Source organism: Microtus ochrogaster, chromosome 7 (assembly GCF_000317375.1).
Source record: "Microtus ochrogaster isolate Prairie Vole_2 chromosome 7, MicOch1.0, whole genome shotgun sequence".
NCBI classification, from domain to species: domain Eukaryota; kingdom Metazoa; phylum Chordata; class Mammalia; order Rodentia; family Cricetidae; genus Microtus; species Microtus ochrogaster.
In genome coordinates, this window is record NC_022014.1 from 49,747,836 (window position 1) to 49,765,932 (window position 18,097).

The 18,097-nt window shown below is 42.8% G+C and overlaps 1 protein-coding gene across 1 annotated transcript; it reads left to right on the forward strand.

Annotated features, from left to right (window-relative positions):
* Nucleotides 1-2,379: 2,379 nt before the first annotated feature.
* On the forward strand, nucleotides 2,380-16,059 carry LOC101988890 (T-cell-specific guanine nucleotide triphosphate-binding protein 1-like). The gene is made up of 2 exons (XM_005350186.3): nucleotides 2,380-2,435; nucleotides 14,315-16,059. Exon 2 carries the CDS (start codon nucleotides 14,319-14,321, stop codon nucleotides 15,561-15,563), a length of 1,245 nt encoding a protein of 414 aa, XP_005350243.1. The 5' UTR covers nucleotides 2,380-2,435; nucleotides 14,315-14,318; the 3' UTR covers nucleotides 15,564-16,059.
* The last annotated feature ends 2,038 nt before the right edge of the window (nucleotides 16,060-18,097 follow it).

Genomic DNA, 18,097 nt, shown 5'->3' on the forward strand with positions numbered 1-18,097 from the left:
GGAGAGCTGGCCCCTGCACTCAGGAAGGGTGGTCCCACCCCTCATCACAGGCGAGGGAGAGCTGACCCTGATGGCTTGGGCATTGGGGAGCTGGCTGTGCTCCCTCGCCTGAAGCGGGCAACTCCAGTGACCCAGACTGACCAGGTCAGTTCCCACCTAGGCCCATAGCCAGACCTTCGGTTGACCCATGCTAACATCTACCCCATCTAGGACTGGCAGGAGTTCAGGAAAGGACTGGCCCTGTGGAAAGAGACCCACAGGATCTCCACAATTAGAAGCAGTCACAGGATATCCCAGAGGAGTTTCTGAGGATGCAGTGAGGACCCAGTGATGACGGTGTACCAGAAACCAGAGGCCTTGGACCAGAACAGTGAGTTAATGCACTGAACAACAAGTGAAGCTGATTGGACAAAAGGGTGTGCTCTGTGACACACTGCTCCTGATGCCATCACAACAAATGAACAAGAGTTGGAGAGCTGGCAAAGAAGGAAAAGCAAAGAGGGTTTTTTTTTTTTTTTTTTTTTTTTGGTTTGCTGTCTGCTCAGCTGACTCCAGGCTGTTAGGAGACTGTGATCTCCCCCATCACCTGCATCAGACACACTTCCACACTGAGACACATGGTGCAAGGCCAGGGTTCTGACCAGGCATCCTTCATCGCTCCTGTTTTCTTGTTTGAAGACAGCCGATAGGTCAGATTACAGCAAACAAGCAAGTAGACACAGAGAGCAAACACAGCAAGCAAGGCCTAAGTGAGCAAGGCCACCATGATGGTCTGTAGCCATCTCACAGCCAGGACTTGCTGGGTTTGAAGTGTCATGGTGAACATTGTGTTTAGAGGATCAATTTACCATTTTAAGCATGTAAAAATAAAATTGTTCTTAGCTTGTATAAACCATGAGGAAGTTGCTCCTGCCTTGAATGTGCCCTGTCAGCTAGACCCAGACAGAACACTTCCTGAAACAGCTAGGCTATGAAAAGTTTCTGCACCCCAACAAGCCCCTCCGCCAAGGCAATAATCCATATCAGACCAAATCAAACCAAATTAGAGAAAGCCCAGGTTTAATGGATAACAACACTCCCAGATGACTTTCCAGCACCCCAGAGAGGAGAGGAGCTGGGGAAGGAAGACCAGAAAACCACGTGTTTGTTCTCTGGGGGCAGTTTAAATACCCGTTGGGTGTGGTCTTGAGTATCTCTTGGGAGGCGCCATCATATGGCAGGCTTTCTTAGGGGTGGAGTCTGGACTGAGGCAATTCCCAGGGGAGAGGGCTTGGGATGGTACTATTCCCCAAACATTCCAGACTCTTTAGATACATGGATGCCAGGGGCTGGGGTGAAGCCTTAACCCAAACATTCCAGACTCTTGGGGTATATGAATGCCAGGGACTTGGGTGAGGCGCTAACCCAAACAGGATATTCTTGGGGGAAAAGAAGGAAGAAAAGAAGAAAGGAAGGAAAGAGAGAAAGAGAAAGAAAGAGAGACAGAGAGAGAGAGAGAACGTCGAACGTTGGACATTTCACTTCCCCCTCTGTTCCTACATGGTAATGGTCAGAGAATAAACAGGCTAACTGCTACATTCTGCTTTTGTAGGAAACACTTGTTTGGACGGCTGAAGCATCTGCAAGATAACTGTTACAAGATAAAGATTTGTTCACACCCAGACAGGAATATGTGTTATTTGACTCCCCAAATTAAAACTTTGAAGGTTTTTTTTCCTTTATACTCCACTGACTAACAATAGCCAGGGCATTACTTAGAGAACACCCGGGTTTGCTCCTGGCTGGTGTCTTTTTAATTAAAAGTCTATAATTCATTAAAACCTAGACTGAAGTCAGGCTTGTAAATTTCTAACGGACCTGGGACCCCCAGCAGAAGGGTAGCTTGCCCAGGGCTAGATGCCCACACCTGAGTTAGCAGTCTCCAATGGGGGATCCAGAGGGTCAGACCCAGATTCTCTACCATGAACTGTGCTCTCATGGGCACGCCACAGACTTAGTAAGACAACTTAAAACAGCTTGACCCGTCTGAGACCTTCTCTAAAGGACTTCCTAAGTGTTTCATGCAAACCAGCCATTTCTAGGAATAGAAACTGAAAGCAACTCTGAGTGCAGCCCCATTGCTGGGGGTGGTTTGTATGAACAGAGCTCTTATCCAGTCCGGAAATTACACAGCAAGGGTGGGTGAAGACCAGGAATGATGAAGTAACTTGGGGAAAACCCGGCTGCCATCACAAGGGTCCCACCTTTCTCTTTGCAGTTCTCCCTAGGACTCAAACTCCAGCACTCACCGCTTTTCTTCCTGAACATCCTGAGTCTGAATTCCAGTTCTAGATCATTCTGAGGGAACTGCCCTTGCTGCAGTGCACAGACCTCTCCTAAGAGGAGAGCTTTCCCAGAGGCGCCACTGCCCTCAGATCAAGGTCACCACTGCTGAGGTGAGTGAAGGGTCCTAAGTTCAGCTTGCCCAATAGCCCTATATGTGTGATAACATGAAGAGGGGAGCACTGACTCTGGGGCAGGGGGGCTTGGGGATTTCACTCAGGGAGCAGGCACAGTAGCATCCTTCTGTGCCATCTTCTGTGCCACAGAACATCCCAAAGCAGAGAAGCAGCAGCCCTTCCTTCTCCCTGCTTGTGTGGACCTAGCTGGTCTTCTGAAGTAGTCAAGCTTGAAGGAAGACAGCAAGCTGGGATACCCAGATGCTCTTGGAGTCTTTGCTGTACCCCATGGAGATAAAATCTCAGATGAGAAACAGCCATCCACAGTGTCTGGCAGAGCAGTTGAGCCCCTGGCTTTCAGGAATCTGCTGCTGTCAGTCAGCTGTTATTCTGATGGCCCCACCTTTACACTTCCTGCTGGTTCTCTGCAGTTTGCAGAACATTTGGCCCTGAATTTTCACAGTTTAGCTGTAACTTCAGGAGTTTCTTTTTCTGCCCTGTATATTTGGTGTTCTACAATCCTCGTGTATCTGTCTGGATGTGCGTTTCTCTCCTTAAACTTGGGGACATTCTTGCTATGGTTGGTTGAGAATATTTTCTGCGCTGTTGGAATGGATTTCTCCTTCTATGTGAATATATTTCATGGTGTTCCAAAGGTCACACATGGTTTGTTCATAGATTTTTCAATTTTTGTGGTCTTCCCTGACCAAATCCTCCAATTCCTCTACATGGTCCTCAGCTCCTGACATTCCCCCCCTCCATATGATTGGCTCTGATGCTGAGTCTTTGCTCTGAGCATTTGCTTTAATGTATTTTTCATCTCCAGTCATTTAAATCAAGGCTTTGCTCAGCATTTCTCATTATTGAATTCCATTTTCATGCTCTATGTTGACTTCTCTTTCATTCAGCTAATTGTTTGAGTCCCCATTTTTTTGGTCACATTTACATCATTCTTTTGAATCCTTCATCTGGAACTTTATCTAAGTCATTCTCATGAAAGCTGTAGTTCTGGGGTTTGTGTTTTTTAGAGCAGACAAATTGTCTTGGTTTTTCATATAACCAAGCTTTCTTTTTGAATTTTATTGGATCAGTGGTTGGATTTTCTTTTGTATTTATTTACCTTTTTACTTATTTTATAATAGGAAGAGTTGGTGGGCTTTGAAGACTCTGAGACATGGGTTGGTCAACAGGGGTCAGGTGAACTTGGATGTCTAAGACTCAAAGAGGGGTCTGACCTCCCTGGGTGAGTAGGTGGGTAGACAAGCCACGCAGTGGGTGGGCAAGAGGCCTGGCAGGCAAAGCTGGGGAACCTGAAGTCTTTGAGGCACAGGAAATCACCTCAAGGGTGGGTAGTGGGTACACAGGGAGGTTGGCAGCTACCAGCACTCATGAAGTAGGGAGTTGGTCAGGCGAGCTCTGACCAGTGATTTGGAGACAATATCTTACAGTGTAACCCTGGATGGCTTCGTACATCACTGTAATAATGTACTTAGATGCTCTGAATTATGTTCTTTGGCTCTGTTCTCCTCATGGCTGCCCTTGCTTCTAACAGTACTCTTTCTTTCTTTTTTTTCTTTTTTAAATTTTGAACTTTATCTAATTTAAATGCTTGCCATGAAGAAAAGTAACATTTGTTTATTAAAATAAAAGTGCATCGTTAATCCCTGCCTCCTCCTCCCTGAAGTCCTTCCCATACCTCCTATTTCCTTTCAAATGTATGACTGATGAGTCTATATTACTGCGACATGTCTATTAAAAAAAATAAATACGTAGGCTCAACCTGCTGCATTTAGTAGAGTTTGTATAGATAAATGTAAAGATATTCAGATAGATATATATATGTAGATAGATAGATAGATGATAGGTAGATAGATAGATGATAGATAGAGAGATAGATAGATAGATAGATAGATAGATAGATAGATAGATAGATAGATAGATCGTAGATATATAAAGACAAACATATGTATTAGGGCTTAACATTAGGGATTGAATAATCAATTAGGGAGCTCTCATATCTAGGTGAGACTACTTCTGTCTCTCTGCAGCTTTTTACCACTTGTGACTCTTCATCAAAGTGTCACATCCACACAATTTCCCACACCCACTATGGCACGTCAACTGTTGGTGTCAGTGTTCAGGTCTGTGTAAAAGGCCACAGTGTTGAGGTTCCATGGGTATCTTGGTCATATCCAGAAGACTCAGCCTTGCAGCGGACTGTGTGGTCTTCCTATTCTTGTGTCTTCTGCACCCTCTTCCTCAGTATTTTCTCTCTCTTAGGTTAAGGCTTTGATGGAGGAAGGTCATTGGTTAATTAAATAAAGAAGCTGCTTGCCCTGATAGGTTAAAACATAGGTGGGAGGAGTAAACAGAACAGAATGCTGGGAGGAAGAGGAAGTGAGCTCAGACTCGACAGCTCTCCTCTCGGGGGCAGACGCCTCAGAGAGACACGATGCTCCACTCTTGCAGGCAGAGGCGAGAGCTCTGCTCTCTGAGGCACACGTGATGAAGCTCCGACCCAGGATGGACGTAGGCTAGAATCTCCCTGGTAAGCCACCTTGTGGGCTACAGCAGATTATTAGAGATGGGCTAGTCCAGGTGCGAGAGTTAGCCTAGAAGAGGCTAGATAGAAATGGCCAAGCAGTGATTAAATGAATACAGTGTCCGTGTAATTATTTCGGGTAAAGCTAGCCTGGCGGGCAGCGGGGTGCTGGGGATGCAGCCCCGCCGCTCCCATTACTACAAGGCTTATGTTATCCACCGAGACTAGGCACTGCAAAGTCAGCTGTTCTCTGCTTTTTGACCAGCTGTGGCTTTCTGAAATGATCTCTCACTGCTGTGAAAAGAAGAATCTTTGGTGGTTAGAGAGCTCCGTGTACCTGTGGGTATAAAGAAAAGTGTTTAGAAAATAGTTAAGAATATTCTGGGATAAGAAAGTGGCCACAATGGATTCTCCTCTGAGATCTGTGACCTCACTAGCAGCACACGGTGGTTGGTTAGGTTTTCAGTTACCAGGCACAATTTTCTTCTTGTTCAGCCAGCGTGATGCACGATTAGACAGGTGTGGGTCACCACTAACACACAAATGCCACCCCTGAACCTTTAGTTACCTCAGTGTGATGATCATCACTGTGGCTCACGGGAGTCCCAGCTGGGCAGGATTCTAGAATGTTCTCCTCCTTTGGAAACTCTTACAGCTCATTCTGATGTTAGGGAAGCTGGGCCTCAGGGAGGAGACTATGGATCAGATGCAGCTTGATTTCTATGCGTCCTTTATCTGAAGTGTGCTGTGTCTTCAGTACAGTGCCCTTCAACTTCTGGGGCTCAAGCAAGGGCAACAGCAGGAGTCTGTACTGTTTGAGGAGTATCATGGACTCCCCTGACCCACAACTCGAGAGAAGTTTCTCATGCCTGACAATGAAGCTCCTATTACTCTATAGATTATAGGGGAGGTATTACCAGTCAATAACATAAGTCATTTAAAGTATATAAGTATACATATATATATAACATATATATATATATGAAATTATAACATTCCAATAGGGGTCTTTTTCTCTAGTTTTAACTTTTTCTCTATGTTATTCCTGTTTTTTTCTGGAGTCTCTGAACCTGTATGATTTTGAGAAATGCTATGACCTTGTAAATCTGTCAGCATTATGCAGGATGCTTCTCAGAGCTCTCCCAGGATGTCCTTCTCAGTGCCTGGTATGGAAGCTCTGATTCTTAGTTGTCTTGATTTCTGACCTAGTCACCCCAGAGAACACAGCACAGTGATGTGCACAGCTGAGTATCTGAACACCAGGGAGCAGAGTACCTCACTTAAATCTTCCTTCTACAGAGGCATCTCTTTTCTTTTTTTTCTTCTTATTATTTTATTTTATTACTTTTAAAAAGTACCAATCCAAATTCTCACTCCCTCCCCTCCTCCAACTCCCCCCACCCTCTTCACACACCCTTTCACCCCATGCCCTCCAATCCTAAAATAGGGCAATGCACTCCGCCCTGTGGAAAGTCCAAGACCCTCCCTACTACATCTAGGTTGAGCAAGGTTATGCATGCAAAGAGAATAGGATCCCAAAAAGCCAGTACATGCAGTAGAGACAAATTCCAGTGCCACTGTCAGTGGCCCCTCAGTCTGCCCCCAACTGACAACCACATTCAGAGGGACTAGTTTGATCCCATGTTCATTCATTCCCTGTCCAGTTGGAGTTGGTGAGCTCCCTTTAGCTCAGGCAAACTGTCTCAGTGGGTGAACCCCTCATGGTCTTGACTTCCTTGTTTATACTCTCACTCCTTCCACTCTTCCATTGGACCTTGGGAGCTCAGTCCAGTGCTCCAATGTGGATCATTGCCTCTGTTGCCATCTGTTGTTGGATGAAGGTTCTATGGTGATATTTAAGATAATCATCATTCTGACTACAGGGCAAGGCTAGTTCAGGCACCCTCTCCTTTATTGTTTAGGATCTTAGCTGGAGTTCATCCATTCTCCCAAATTTTGTCAGGCAATCTTGTCTGTTTCCAATTTCCAGGTGGATCTATATATGTTTTTCTTTGGTTTCACCTTATTACTTAGATTCTCTAGGATCATGAACATGAATGTCCCTTGTTTATGACTAGTATCCACTTATGAGTGAGTACATACCATATTCATTTTTGGGGTCTGGGTTACCTCACTCAGGATAGTGTTTTCTAATTCCATCCATTTGCATGCAAAATTCAAGATGTCATCATTTTTTACCTCTGAATAGTACTCTAATGTGTAGATGTGCCACACTTTCTTTACCCATTCTTCAATTATGGGGCATCTAGGTTGTTTCCAGGTTCTGGCTATTACAAATAATGCTGCTATGAACATAGTTGAACAACTGATCTTGTAGTATGGTTGAGAACCTTTTGGGTATATTCCCAAGAGTGGAACTGCTGGATCCTGAGGTAGGTTGATTCCCAGCTTTCTGAGAAACCACCACACTGGATTCCAAAGTGGTTGCACAAGTTTGCATTCCCACCAGCAATGGATGTGTTTTCCCCTTGCTCCATAACCTCTCCAGCATAAGCTATCATCAGTGTTTTTGATCTTGGCCATCCTGACAGGTGTAAGATGGTATCTCAAAGTTGTTTTGATTTGCATTTTCCTGATAGCTAAGAAAGAACAACATGTCCTTAAGTGTCTTTTGGCCATTTGAATTCTCCTGTTGAGAATTCTCTGTTTAGTTCCGCACACCACTTTTTAATTGAGTTATTTAGAATTTTGATGTCTAATTTCTTGAGTTCTTTTTCTATTTTAGAGATCAGTCCTTTGTCTGATGTGGGGTTGGTGAAGATTTTTACCCATTCAGTAGGCTGCCTTTTTGTCTTATTGACTTATTGTCTTATTGCTTTACAGAGGCTTCTCAGTTTCAGGAGGTCCCATTTATTTATTGATGCTCTTATTGTCTGTGCTACTGGGATTATATTTAGGAAGTAGGCTCCTGTGCTCATGCATTGAAGGTTCTTCCCACTTTCTCTTCTATCAGGTTCAGTGTAGTCAGATTTATACTGAGGTCTTTAATCCATTTGCACTTGAGTTTTCTGCATGACGATAGATATGGATCTATTTTCATTTTTCTACAGGTTGATACCCAGTTATGCCAGCACCATTTGATGTTTGCTGTCAGCTTACTGTATATTGTTTTTATTATATTTAGATATAATCCTTGTATACCGAATTTCTCCAAGACCTTTATCATGAAGGGGTGTTGGATTTTGTCAAATGCTTTTTCAGCATCTAATTAAATGATCATATGGTTTCTTCTTTATGTTTATTTATATGATGCATTACATTGATAGATTTTCATATGTTGAACCAGCCCTGCATCTTTGGGATGAAGCCTACTTGATCATGATGGATGATTTTTTTTTATGTGTTCTTGGATTCGGTTTGCCAGTATTTTATTGAGAATTTTTCATCCATTTCATGAGTGAGATTGGTCTGTAATTCTCTTTCTTTGTTGAGTCTTTGTGTGGCTTTGGTATCAGGGTAACTGTAGCTTCATAAAAAGAGTTTGGCAATGACCCTTCTGTTTCTATTATGTGGAACACATTAAGGAATGTAGGTATTAGCTCTTCTTGGAAGCTCTGGTAGAATTCTGCACTAAAATCATCCAGCCCTGGGCTTTTTTTGGTTGGGAGGTTTTTAATGACAGCTTCTATTACCTCCTAGCTTATAGGTCTATTTAAATTGCTCATTTGGTCTTGATTTAAGTTTGGTATATGGTATCAATCACAAAAATTATCCATTTCTTTTACATTTTCCTATTTTGTGGAGTACAGGTCTTTGTAGTAAGACCTAATGATTCTCTGACTTTCCTCAGTGTCTGTTGTTATGTCCCCCTTTTCATTTTGGAGTTTGTTAATTTGGATGTTCTCTCTCTGCCTTTTGATTAGTTTGGATAAGGGTTTGTCAATCTTGTTGATTTTCTCAAAGAACCAGCTCTTTGTTTCATTGATTCTTTGGATTGTTTTCTGTGTTTCTATTTTGTTAATTTCAGCCCTCAATTGATTATTTCCTGTCTTCTACTCCTTCTGGGTAAGTCTGCTTCCTTTTTTTTCTAGAGCTTTCAGGTGTGCCGTTAAATCACTAATGTGAGTTTTCTCCATTTTCTTTATGTGGGTACTCAGTGCTGTGAACTTTCCTCTCAGCTCTGCTTTCATGGTGTCCCATAGGTATGGATATGTTGTGCCTTTATTTTCGTTGAATTCAAGGAAGACTTTAATTTCTTTCTTTATTTCTTCCCTGACCGGGGATGTTCAGTAGTTGACTGTTCAGTTTCCATTGGTTTGTAGGATTTCTGGGAGTAGTATTGTTAAATTCTAACTTTACTTCATGGTGATCCGATAAGACACAGGGGGTTACTCTGATTTTTTTTGTATCCGTGGATGTTTACTTTGTTACTGAATGTGTGATCAGTTTTAGAAAAGGTTCCATGAAGAAGAGAAGGTTCTTAGAAGAAGGTATATTCTTTTGTGTTTGGGTGGAATGTTCTATAGATATCTGTTAAGTCCATTTGATTCATTACATCTGTTAATTCTCTTATTTCTCTATTAAACTTCTGTCTGGTTGACCTGTTCATTGGTGAGAGAGGAGTGTTGAAATCTCCTACTATTGTAGTGTGTGGGGTTCGATGTGCAATTTAAGTTTTAGTAATGTTTCTTTTACATATGTGGGTACTCTTGTGTTAGGGGCATAGATGTTCAGGATTAAGACTTCATCTTGATGAATTGTTCCTGTTATGAGTATAAAGTGTCCTTCTCCATCTCTTCTGATTGATTTTAGTTTGAGATCAATTTTGTTAGATATTAGGAGAGCCACACCTGCTTGTTTCTTAGGTCCTTTTGATTGGAAAACCTTTTCCTAACCCTTTACTCTGAGTTACTGTGTGTCTTTGAGGTTGAGGTGTGTTTCTTGTACACAGGAGAAGGCTGGATCCTGTTTTCATATCCATTCTCTTAGCCTGTGTCTTTTTATAGGTGAATTGAGTCCATTGATATTAAGCGATATTAATAACCAGTAGTTGTCAACTCCAGTTATTTTGCGGGAGTAGTGTTTATGTGTTTCCCTTTTTTGGGTTATCCTGGTGGAGGGTAATCAGATGTCTGTATTATTGTGGGTGTAGTTGGCTTCCTTGGGTTGAGGTTTTCCTTCTAGTACTTTCTGTAAGGCTGGGTTTGTGGATTGTTTAAATCTGTTTTTGTCATGGAATATCTTGTTTTCTCCATCAATGGTGAAAGAAAGCTTTGCTGGGTATAGTAGTCTGGGCTTGTATCCATGGTCTCTTAGTATCTGCAATACATCTATCCAGGACCTTCTGGCTTTCATGGTTTCCATTGAGAAGTCAAATGGAATTCTGATAAGTTTGCCTTTATATGTTATTTGACCTTTTTCCTTTGCAGCTGTTAATATTCTTTCTTTATTCTTTATGTTTTGTGTTCTGATTATTATATGATTAGGATTTTTGTTGTTGTTGTTTCAGTCTATTTGGTGTCCTGTAAGCTTTTTTTTTTCCTTAACAAGAATAATATTTTTCCAAGTTTAAAAACTGATCCCACAAGAGAAAACTGGCTTTTGCTTTCCTGTGTTAAAATACTTCTTTACCCGCACGCCTTTAATCCCAGCACTCGGGAGGCAGAGGCAGGTGGATCTCTGTGAGTTCGAGACCAGCCTGGTCTACAGAGCTAGTTCCAGGACAGGCTCCAAAGCCACAGAGAAACCCTGTCTCGAAAAACCAAAAAAAAATAAAAAAATAAAATAAAATACTTCTTTACCCACACTAAACTTCATAGTGATAGAATTTCTTAACCCTTTCTCTCTAGTAACGTCATTAATGAAATAGGTTTATTGATGTGAAGTCCTCAGCTATACTTCTAAACTCAAGACTCTCAGTCCTGGTGGCTCATTAGAATCCTCCAAGGACCTTTATCAAAATACCTATTACAGGGTCTTCCTCGACCCAATTAAATGAGAATCACTCAGGGGAATGTAGGCATCTAATTTTTTTCCCATGATATTTATTGGGCTCTACATTTTTCTCTGCTCCCCTCCCTGCCTCTCCCCCTGCCCCCTTCAATACTTCCCCAAGGTCTCCATGCTCCTAATTTACTCAGGATAGCTTGTCTTTTTATACTTTATACTTCTCATGTAGATTATATCTATGTGAATCTCTCTTAGTGTCCATATTGTTGCCTAAGTTCTCTGGGATTGTGGTTTGTAGGCTGGCTTTCTTTGATTTATGTTTAAAAACCACCTATGAGTGAATACATGTGATAATTGTCTTTCTGTCTAGGTTACCTCACTCAAAATAATGTTTTCTAGTTCCATCCATTTTCCTGCAAAATTCAAGCTGTTGTTATTTTTTTTCTGCTGTGTAGTACTTCATTGTGTAAATGTACCACTTTTTTTTTTTATCCATTCTTCAATCGAGGGGCAATTAGGTTGTTTCCAGGTTCTGGCTATGACAAAGAAAGCTGCTGTGAACATCGTTGAGCACATGTCCTTGTGGCACAATTGAGCATCCTTTGGATATATACCCAAAAGTGGTATTATTGGGTCTTGAGGAAGGTTGTTTCCTAATTTTCTGAGAAATTGCCATACTGACATCCAAAGGGGTTGTACCAGCTTGCATTCCCAGCAGCAATGCAGAAGTGTTCACTTCTCCCCCACAACCTCTCCAGCATAAGTTGTCATCAGTGTGTTTGATCTTGGCCATTCTTACAGGTGTTGTTGTTTTGATTTGCATTTCTCTGATGGCTAAGGATGTTGAACATTTCCTTAAGTATCTTTCAGCCATTTTAGATTCCTCTGCCGAGACTTCTCTGTTTAGGTCTGTACTCCATTTTTTATTGGATTATGTGATCTTTTGGTGTCTAATTTCTTGAGTTCTTTATATATTTTGGATATCAGACCTCTGTCTTATGTGGGGTTAGTGAAGATATTTTCCCATTCTGTAGGCTGTCGTTTTGTCTTGTTGACTGTGTCCTTTGCTTTACAGAAGCTTTTTAGTTTCAGAAGTTCCCGTTTATTAATTGTTTCTCTCAGTGTCTGTGCTGCTGGTGTTCTATTTAGGAAGTGGTTCCCTGTGCCAATGTATTTAAGTGTACTTCCCACTTTCTCTTCTATAAGGTTCAGTGTGCCTGGCTTTATGTTGAGGTCTTTGATCCATTTGGACTTGAGTTTGTGCATGGTGATAAATATGGGAGTATTTTCATTTTTCTATATGTTGATATCCAGTTATGCCAGCACCACTTGTTAAATATGCTTTCTTTTTTCTATTTGATATTTTTGCATCTTTATCAAATATTAGGTTTTTGAAGATGTGTAGATTGATATCTGGGTTTTCTGTTCGGTTCCATTGGTCCTCCTGTCTGTTCTTATGCCAATACCAAGCTGTTGTCAGTACTGTAGCTCTGTAGTAGAGTTTGAAGTCAGGGATTATGATGCCTCCACAAGTTCTTTTATTGCCCAGGATTGTTTTGGCTATCCTGGGTTTTTTGCTTTTCCAAATGAAGTTGAGTACTGTTCTTTCCAGGTCTTTGAGGAATTTTGCTGAAATTTTGATGGGCACCTGTAAGCTTCTTATACCTTAATAGGGATATCCTTCTTTAGTTTGGGAAATTTTCTTCTATGATTTTGTTGAGTATATTTTCTGTGCCTTTGAGCTGGAGTTCTTCTTCTACCCTTATTAATCTCAGGTTTGCTCTTTTCATAGTGTCCCAGATTTCCTGAATGTTTTGTGTTAAGAATTTGTTGGATTTAACGTTTTCTTTGACCAATGAATCTATTTCCTCTATAGTATCTTCAGTGCCTGAGATTCTTTCTTCTATCTCTTGTATTCTGATGGTTATATTTGTCTCTGTAATTCCTGTTTGCTTACCCATATTTTCCATATCCAGAATTCCCTTGGTTTGTGTTTTCTTTATTACCTGTAGTAATGAGGAGCAGCAGGTCGCTTTCCTGCCTCCCAGCTCCTGGCTAGTTTATACCCGAAATAATTACATGGAAACTGTATTCATTTAAACACTGCCTGGCCCATTAGTGCTAGCCTCTTATTAGCTAACTCTCACATCTTGATTTAACCCATTTCTAATAATCTGTATGTCACCACGAGCTCATGGCTTACTGGGAAAGATTCAGCATGTCTGACCTGGCAGCTTCATGGCGGGTGGCTTTTTCTGACTCTGCCTTCCTCCTCCCAGAATTCTGTTCTGTCTACTCCGCCCACCTAATTTTCTGTCCGATCAAAAGGCCAAGGCAGTCTCTTTATTTAACCAATGAAAATAACACATAGACAGAAGATCCTCCTACACCAATTACCTCTATTTCAGTCTTCAAGTCTTGAACTGTTTCCTTTACCTGGCTGATAGCTTTTTCTTGTTTTTCTTGGGTATCTTTGAGGGATTTATTAATTTCTTCCAATTTTTTGTTTGTCTTTTCCTCATTAAGGGAGTTTTTCACTTCCTCTTTAAAAGTTTCCATCATTTTCATAAAGTTACATTTAAAGTCATTTTCTTCTACTTCTTTTGGGTTAGAATGATCAATTCTTCCTGTTGTGTGTCTGCTGGGTTCTAGTGTTTCCATTGCTTTTTAGGATGTTGGAGGAATTCTTGCACTGGCACCTACCCATCTCTTTCTTCAAATGAGGCTGGCAGTGTCTTGGTGTCTGGGTCCAATCCTTGCTGTGGCTGTCTAAGTACTTGGGAGTTTTTCTTGGTCTGCCCTCTTAGGTCCCCTCATTGTTAGAGCAAACTGTGTTGCAGGGTTCCATAGAGCTCTCAGGCAGGCGAACAGGCGGGTTTGGGGGTGGGGTGGGGGACAGCCCAGCTGCAGGAAAACTCCCTGCTGGCTGGCTAGAAAAAGCCAAGGGAATTGGGGAGGGACCCCTGGGTTTTGTTCCACTAGGGAGGTCCCAAAGAATGGGGTGTACGGCTGTCCACAATGTTCACATAAGGTTGAGAACCCTGCTAGAAGTGTTGCTTCTTTTAAGTCCTTTTAGGGTTGCCATCATGTATGAGTATCATTCTAATGAAAATAAAGGAATGTAAAGGAGACTTTAAACTGATAGTTAAGGTTGCAATAGGTAAGGTCACATGGTAATTGGGGTCTGAATTAGAGCAAGTAGTGCAAGGAAATTCCTAGGAGGAAGTGAAGTGTGAGAAAGAGACCTCGTTATGTCCCACTGGGGAGGTCATTAGGGGAAGCAGCAACCAAGAGAACAGAAGAAAGCCAATGCTGGATGTGAAATGGGACAGGGTCAGGGTCCTGCTTTACTGAACCAGCAAACACCAAGGCTTTGCCCTGCTTTGTTAATGATTACAATATCTCTCCTGTCTGCTCTATTCAGCTCCATGGCTTGGGCCTCCAGCTTTGATGCATTCTTTAAGAATTTTAAGAGGGAAAGCCAAATCCTCTCTGAAGAAAACATCATCTTGATTAAATCCTACACTGAGACAAACAACCTCCAGAAAGCCCTTTCTGTAATCCACAATGCACTGAGAGACATTGAGAATGCCCCCCTGAACATCGCTGTGACAGGGGAGACAGGGACAGGGAAGTCCACGTTCATCAATGCCCTGAGAGGGGTGGGGCAGGAAGACATAGGTGCAGCCCCCACCGGGGTGACAGAGACAACCTGGGAAAGAATTCCGTACCTGCACCCAAAGCTTCCCCAGGTGACACTATGGGACCTGCCTGGTATTGGATCTACTTCCTTCCCACCAGAAAACTACCTAACAGAAATGAAGTTTGGTCGATATGACTTCTTCATTATCATCTCGGCTACACGCTTCAAAGAAAATGATGCCCAGCTAGCCAAAGCCATCACTAAGATGAAGATGAATTTCTACTTTGTCCGAACCAAGATAGATATTGACGTAGATAATGAACAGAAGAGTAAACCTAAGACTTTCAATAAGGAGAAAGTCCTGATGAAAATCCGAGGTGACTGTTCAAGGCATCTCCAGAAGGCTCTCTCCGGTGAGCCTCGAATTTTCTTAGTCTCTAACTTTGATGTGTCCGACTTTGACTTCCCAGAGCTGGAGACCACCCTACTGAGCGAGCTCCCAGCCCACAAGCGCCATGTCTTCGTGCTGTTTTTGAACAGTGTTACTGAGGAAATCATTAACCTCAAGAGAGATTCCCTGAAGCAGAAAGTCTTCCTAGAGGCCCTCAAAGCTGGAGTACTTGCCACCATTCCACTTGGTGGCATGATCATGGACGACATAGAGAACCTGGATGAAACGTTCGATCTCTACAAGTCCTACTTTGGCCTGGATGATGCCTCACTGAGAAACATTGCCAAGAAATTTAACACACCTGTCAACACACTCAAGGCACGCCTTCGGTTTCCCCATTTGTTCACACAGATGAACAATGAGTCCTTAGAGGACAAACTGCGGAAATATATCCATCACATTTCCTCAGTTACTGGTGGTCCAGTTGCTGCTGGCATTTATTTCAAAAAGTCTTACTATTTGCAGAATCTCTTTATTGATGCTGCAGCAAATGATGCCATAGCTCTTCTCAACAAGGAAGATCTTTTAGAAAACAAGGTGGAACCATATATATCTAAGCCTCCCGATTACTGGGAATGAAGGGAAAATGAGACACAAGTTCCAATGAGTGTTTGCTTTTGGCCTTGCTTTGGACACTGAAACACAATTTACACCTCAGAAACAAACCTTGACTTCTGTGTGTGGTAATGCACACACCCGACCAAAGAGCATGAGGGAGGAAGGTCTGCTTTGTCTCAGAAGCAGAGAACTGCAGGTCACTTTCCAGAGTTGGCAGGTGGCCCAAGCGGTGGGGTCCATCCAAGCAGAAGGCTGTCTGGGAGACGACAGAGAAGCAGCAGACAGAGCTAGAGGACACGAGGCAGGGAATCACAGTCCTGGGCACCAGACCCACTAACAGCCCTGCCCAAGGCTCCACAGTGTGAACTACAGGAGCCTGTGGAACTCATTTCAGATTCCAAACATAATACTCTTGTATCCATAGCTCATTCTCTTTCTGAAAACCCAGACATCCGTGGAGGAATTGATGCTGTAACTTGTATCCAAACAGCTTGGAGCAAAAAGTCTCTCTTCTTTGGTGTTGTTGGATCTTCTTCAATGACTTGTCTGATGTAATTCACAATATAGAAGTTTGTTCAATGTCTCTCCTCACTCACAATTTAGTATCATCTAAATATGGCTTCAGCTCATTCTACTAATGGTTAGTGCATCTGGGTGGTACGACTTGGCCAGGTTTCCATGTAAAATTCATCCTCCCATCCCCATTATAATCCTATTTTTTATTTCAGTCTTTACATAAATGTGATATGTATACCTAGCCAGGCAGTGGTGGTGTACGCCTTTAATTCCAGCACCCAGGAGGCAGAGACAAGTAGATCTCTGTGAGTTCAAGGCCAGCCCAGTCTACAGAGTGAGTTCCAGGACAGCCTATTACACAGAGAAACCCTATCTTGAGAAAAGAAATGTATATCTAAATATATACATATATTTCAATGTGCTTCAATACTTCTCATCACAGAACAGCAGTTGTGCCATGTAGCAGAAGGGATATATCAGCAGATGGCATGGCCTGTCCCTAATGAAGTCTGTCTCTGAGAATGGAAGCCACTTGGTCCTGTTTACAGGAAAGTACATTACAAGTACACGTCAGTACCATGGTAACAGCGGTAAACGTCTGCCTGCTCAGACTGTGGCATTTCAGTCCCCAGACTTGGGTTTATTTATTCCCCTGACAGGTTAGAATGGCAGGGTGAGCCGAGGCTGTGGGAGAGGGGTTGATGCTACTGTCTGGAGGCTCTGTCTCTGATTGTCTGGAGACACTGCCATCTGCCATCTCTTCTCCCTACCATACACACATCCTGTCACAGTCTTACTGATGTCCTGCCTATGCCCTGACCATAAACTCCTCCTTGGTTTCACTGTGGGAGTCACAGCACAATTCTAGGAGTTGGAGAACCGGGGAAGAGCAGCTGACTTCAGCACCCGGAAGCCCTGACTCCTATTTCTGTGCCAGTGTATTGTGAGCTGAGGAGGGTAGAGAGGCCAGCAGCCACCTTTGTCCCTGGGTAACAGGATACCGCGAAGTTTACTCCTTTAGAGCCTTGATCTCACAGTGAGACCAGCAAGGAAAGAGGGAGTCAAGGTCACATGTGGGAACAGAGCCTGCAAAAAGCCAAATCTGCTCACCTCAGAGCTAAGACACCTCCACTGTCTCTGAGAAGAGCTTGGGGTCCTTTCTTTAGTTAAAGAGAAAATTGTAGAAGATAAAGACCATCCTTCTGGGGTAACAACAAGTACAATGCTGTGTGCCTGATGCATGTATGCTTGTGGATGAGTTTGCATGTGTGTGTGTGTGTGTGTGTGTGTGTGTGTGTGTGTGTGTGTGTTTGCAGGGGTGAATCTGAATGTATGTGTGTTTGTGTGTAACTGATGACCCAGTACTTGTAGCTACATGCTAACTGCATTACACTAGCCCACTCGACCATGTGGCTTTGCTCTTTTCTCCTATTCCCTCTGCCTTGCTGAAAACCACCAAATGACATCCCTAAAGCTGACCACCAAGGTCCTCTCACCTGTTCGGCCACTTCCTCCTCCTGAGGCCGACTACCAAGGCCCAGTTATCAAAGTATTGAAGCCCAGAAATCAACAACCCTCTTTGGCTCACCTAATTCACATGCCCAATCAAAATACAACACAGCTTCCTAGCCCATTCTAACACTGATCTCCCCTTTTCTTAAAAATTACACCTTTAAGGTCATTTGCTGCTGGTTTTCTTCCTGAGTCAGAATGCAGTCATTTTAACCCTCCCCCACTTCATAAAGAATCTCTCTGTGAAAATAAGTGTGTAGGTGTAGTTTGTGCCTGTTATGGGGTCCAGGAGGGAGCCCCCACTTTGCAGGGGAGGTTCTCCTCATTGGTGCTGAGAGTGGATGGGCCAGGAATCTCCCAGCCCTTTTCCATACATTCAAATCCTCTGTCTCCCAATTCCCTCATCCAATAGTGGCTGATTGGTAAGTCCCCCACTTGGCTGTTTTAAAATAATCACCAAGTAATTGGGTGAAAGTCACTCAGTGTCTAGTGTCCCCACTCTGTCCTGTAGGATTGGCGAGACTGCA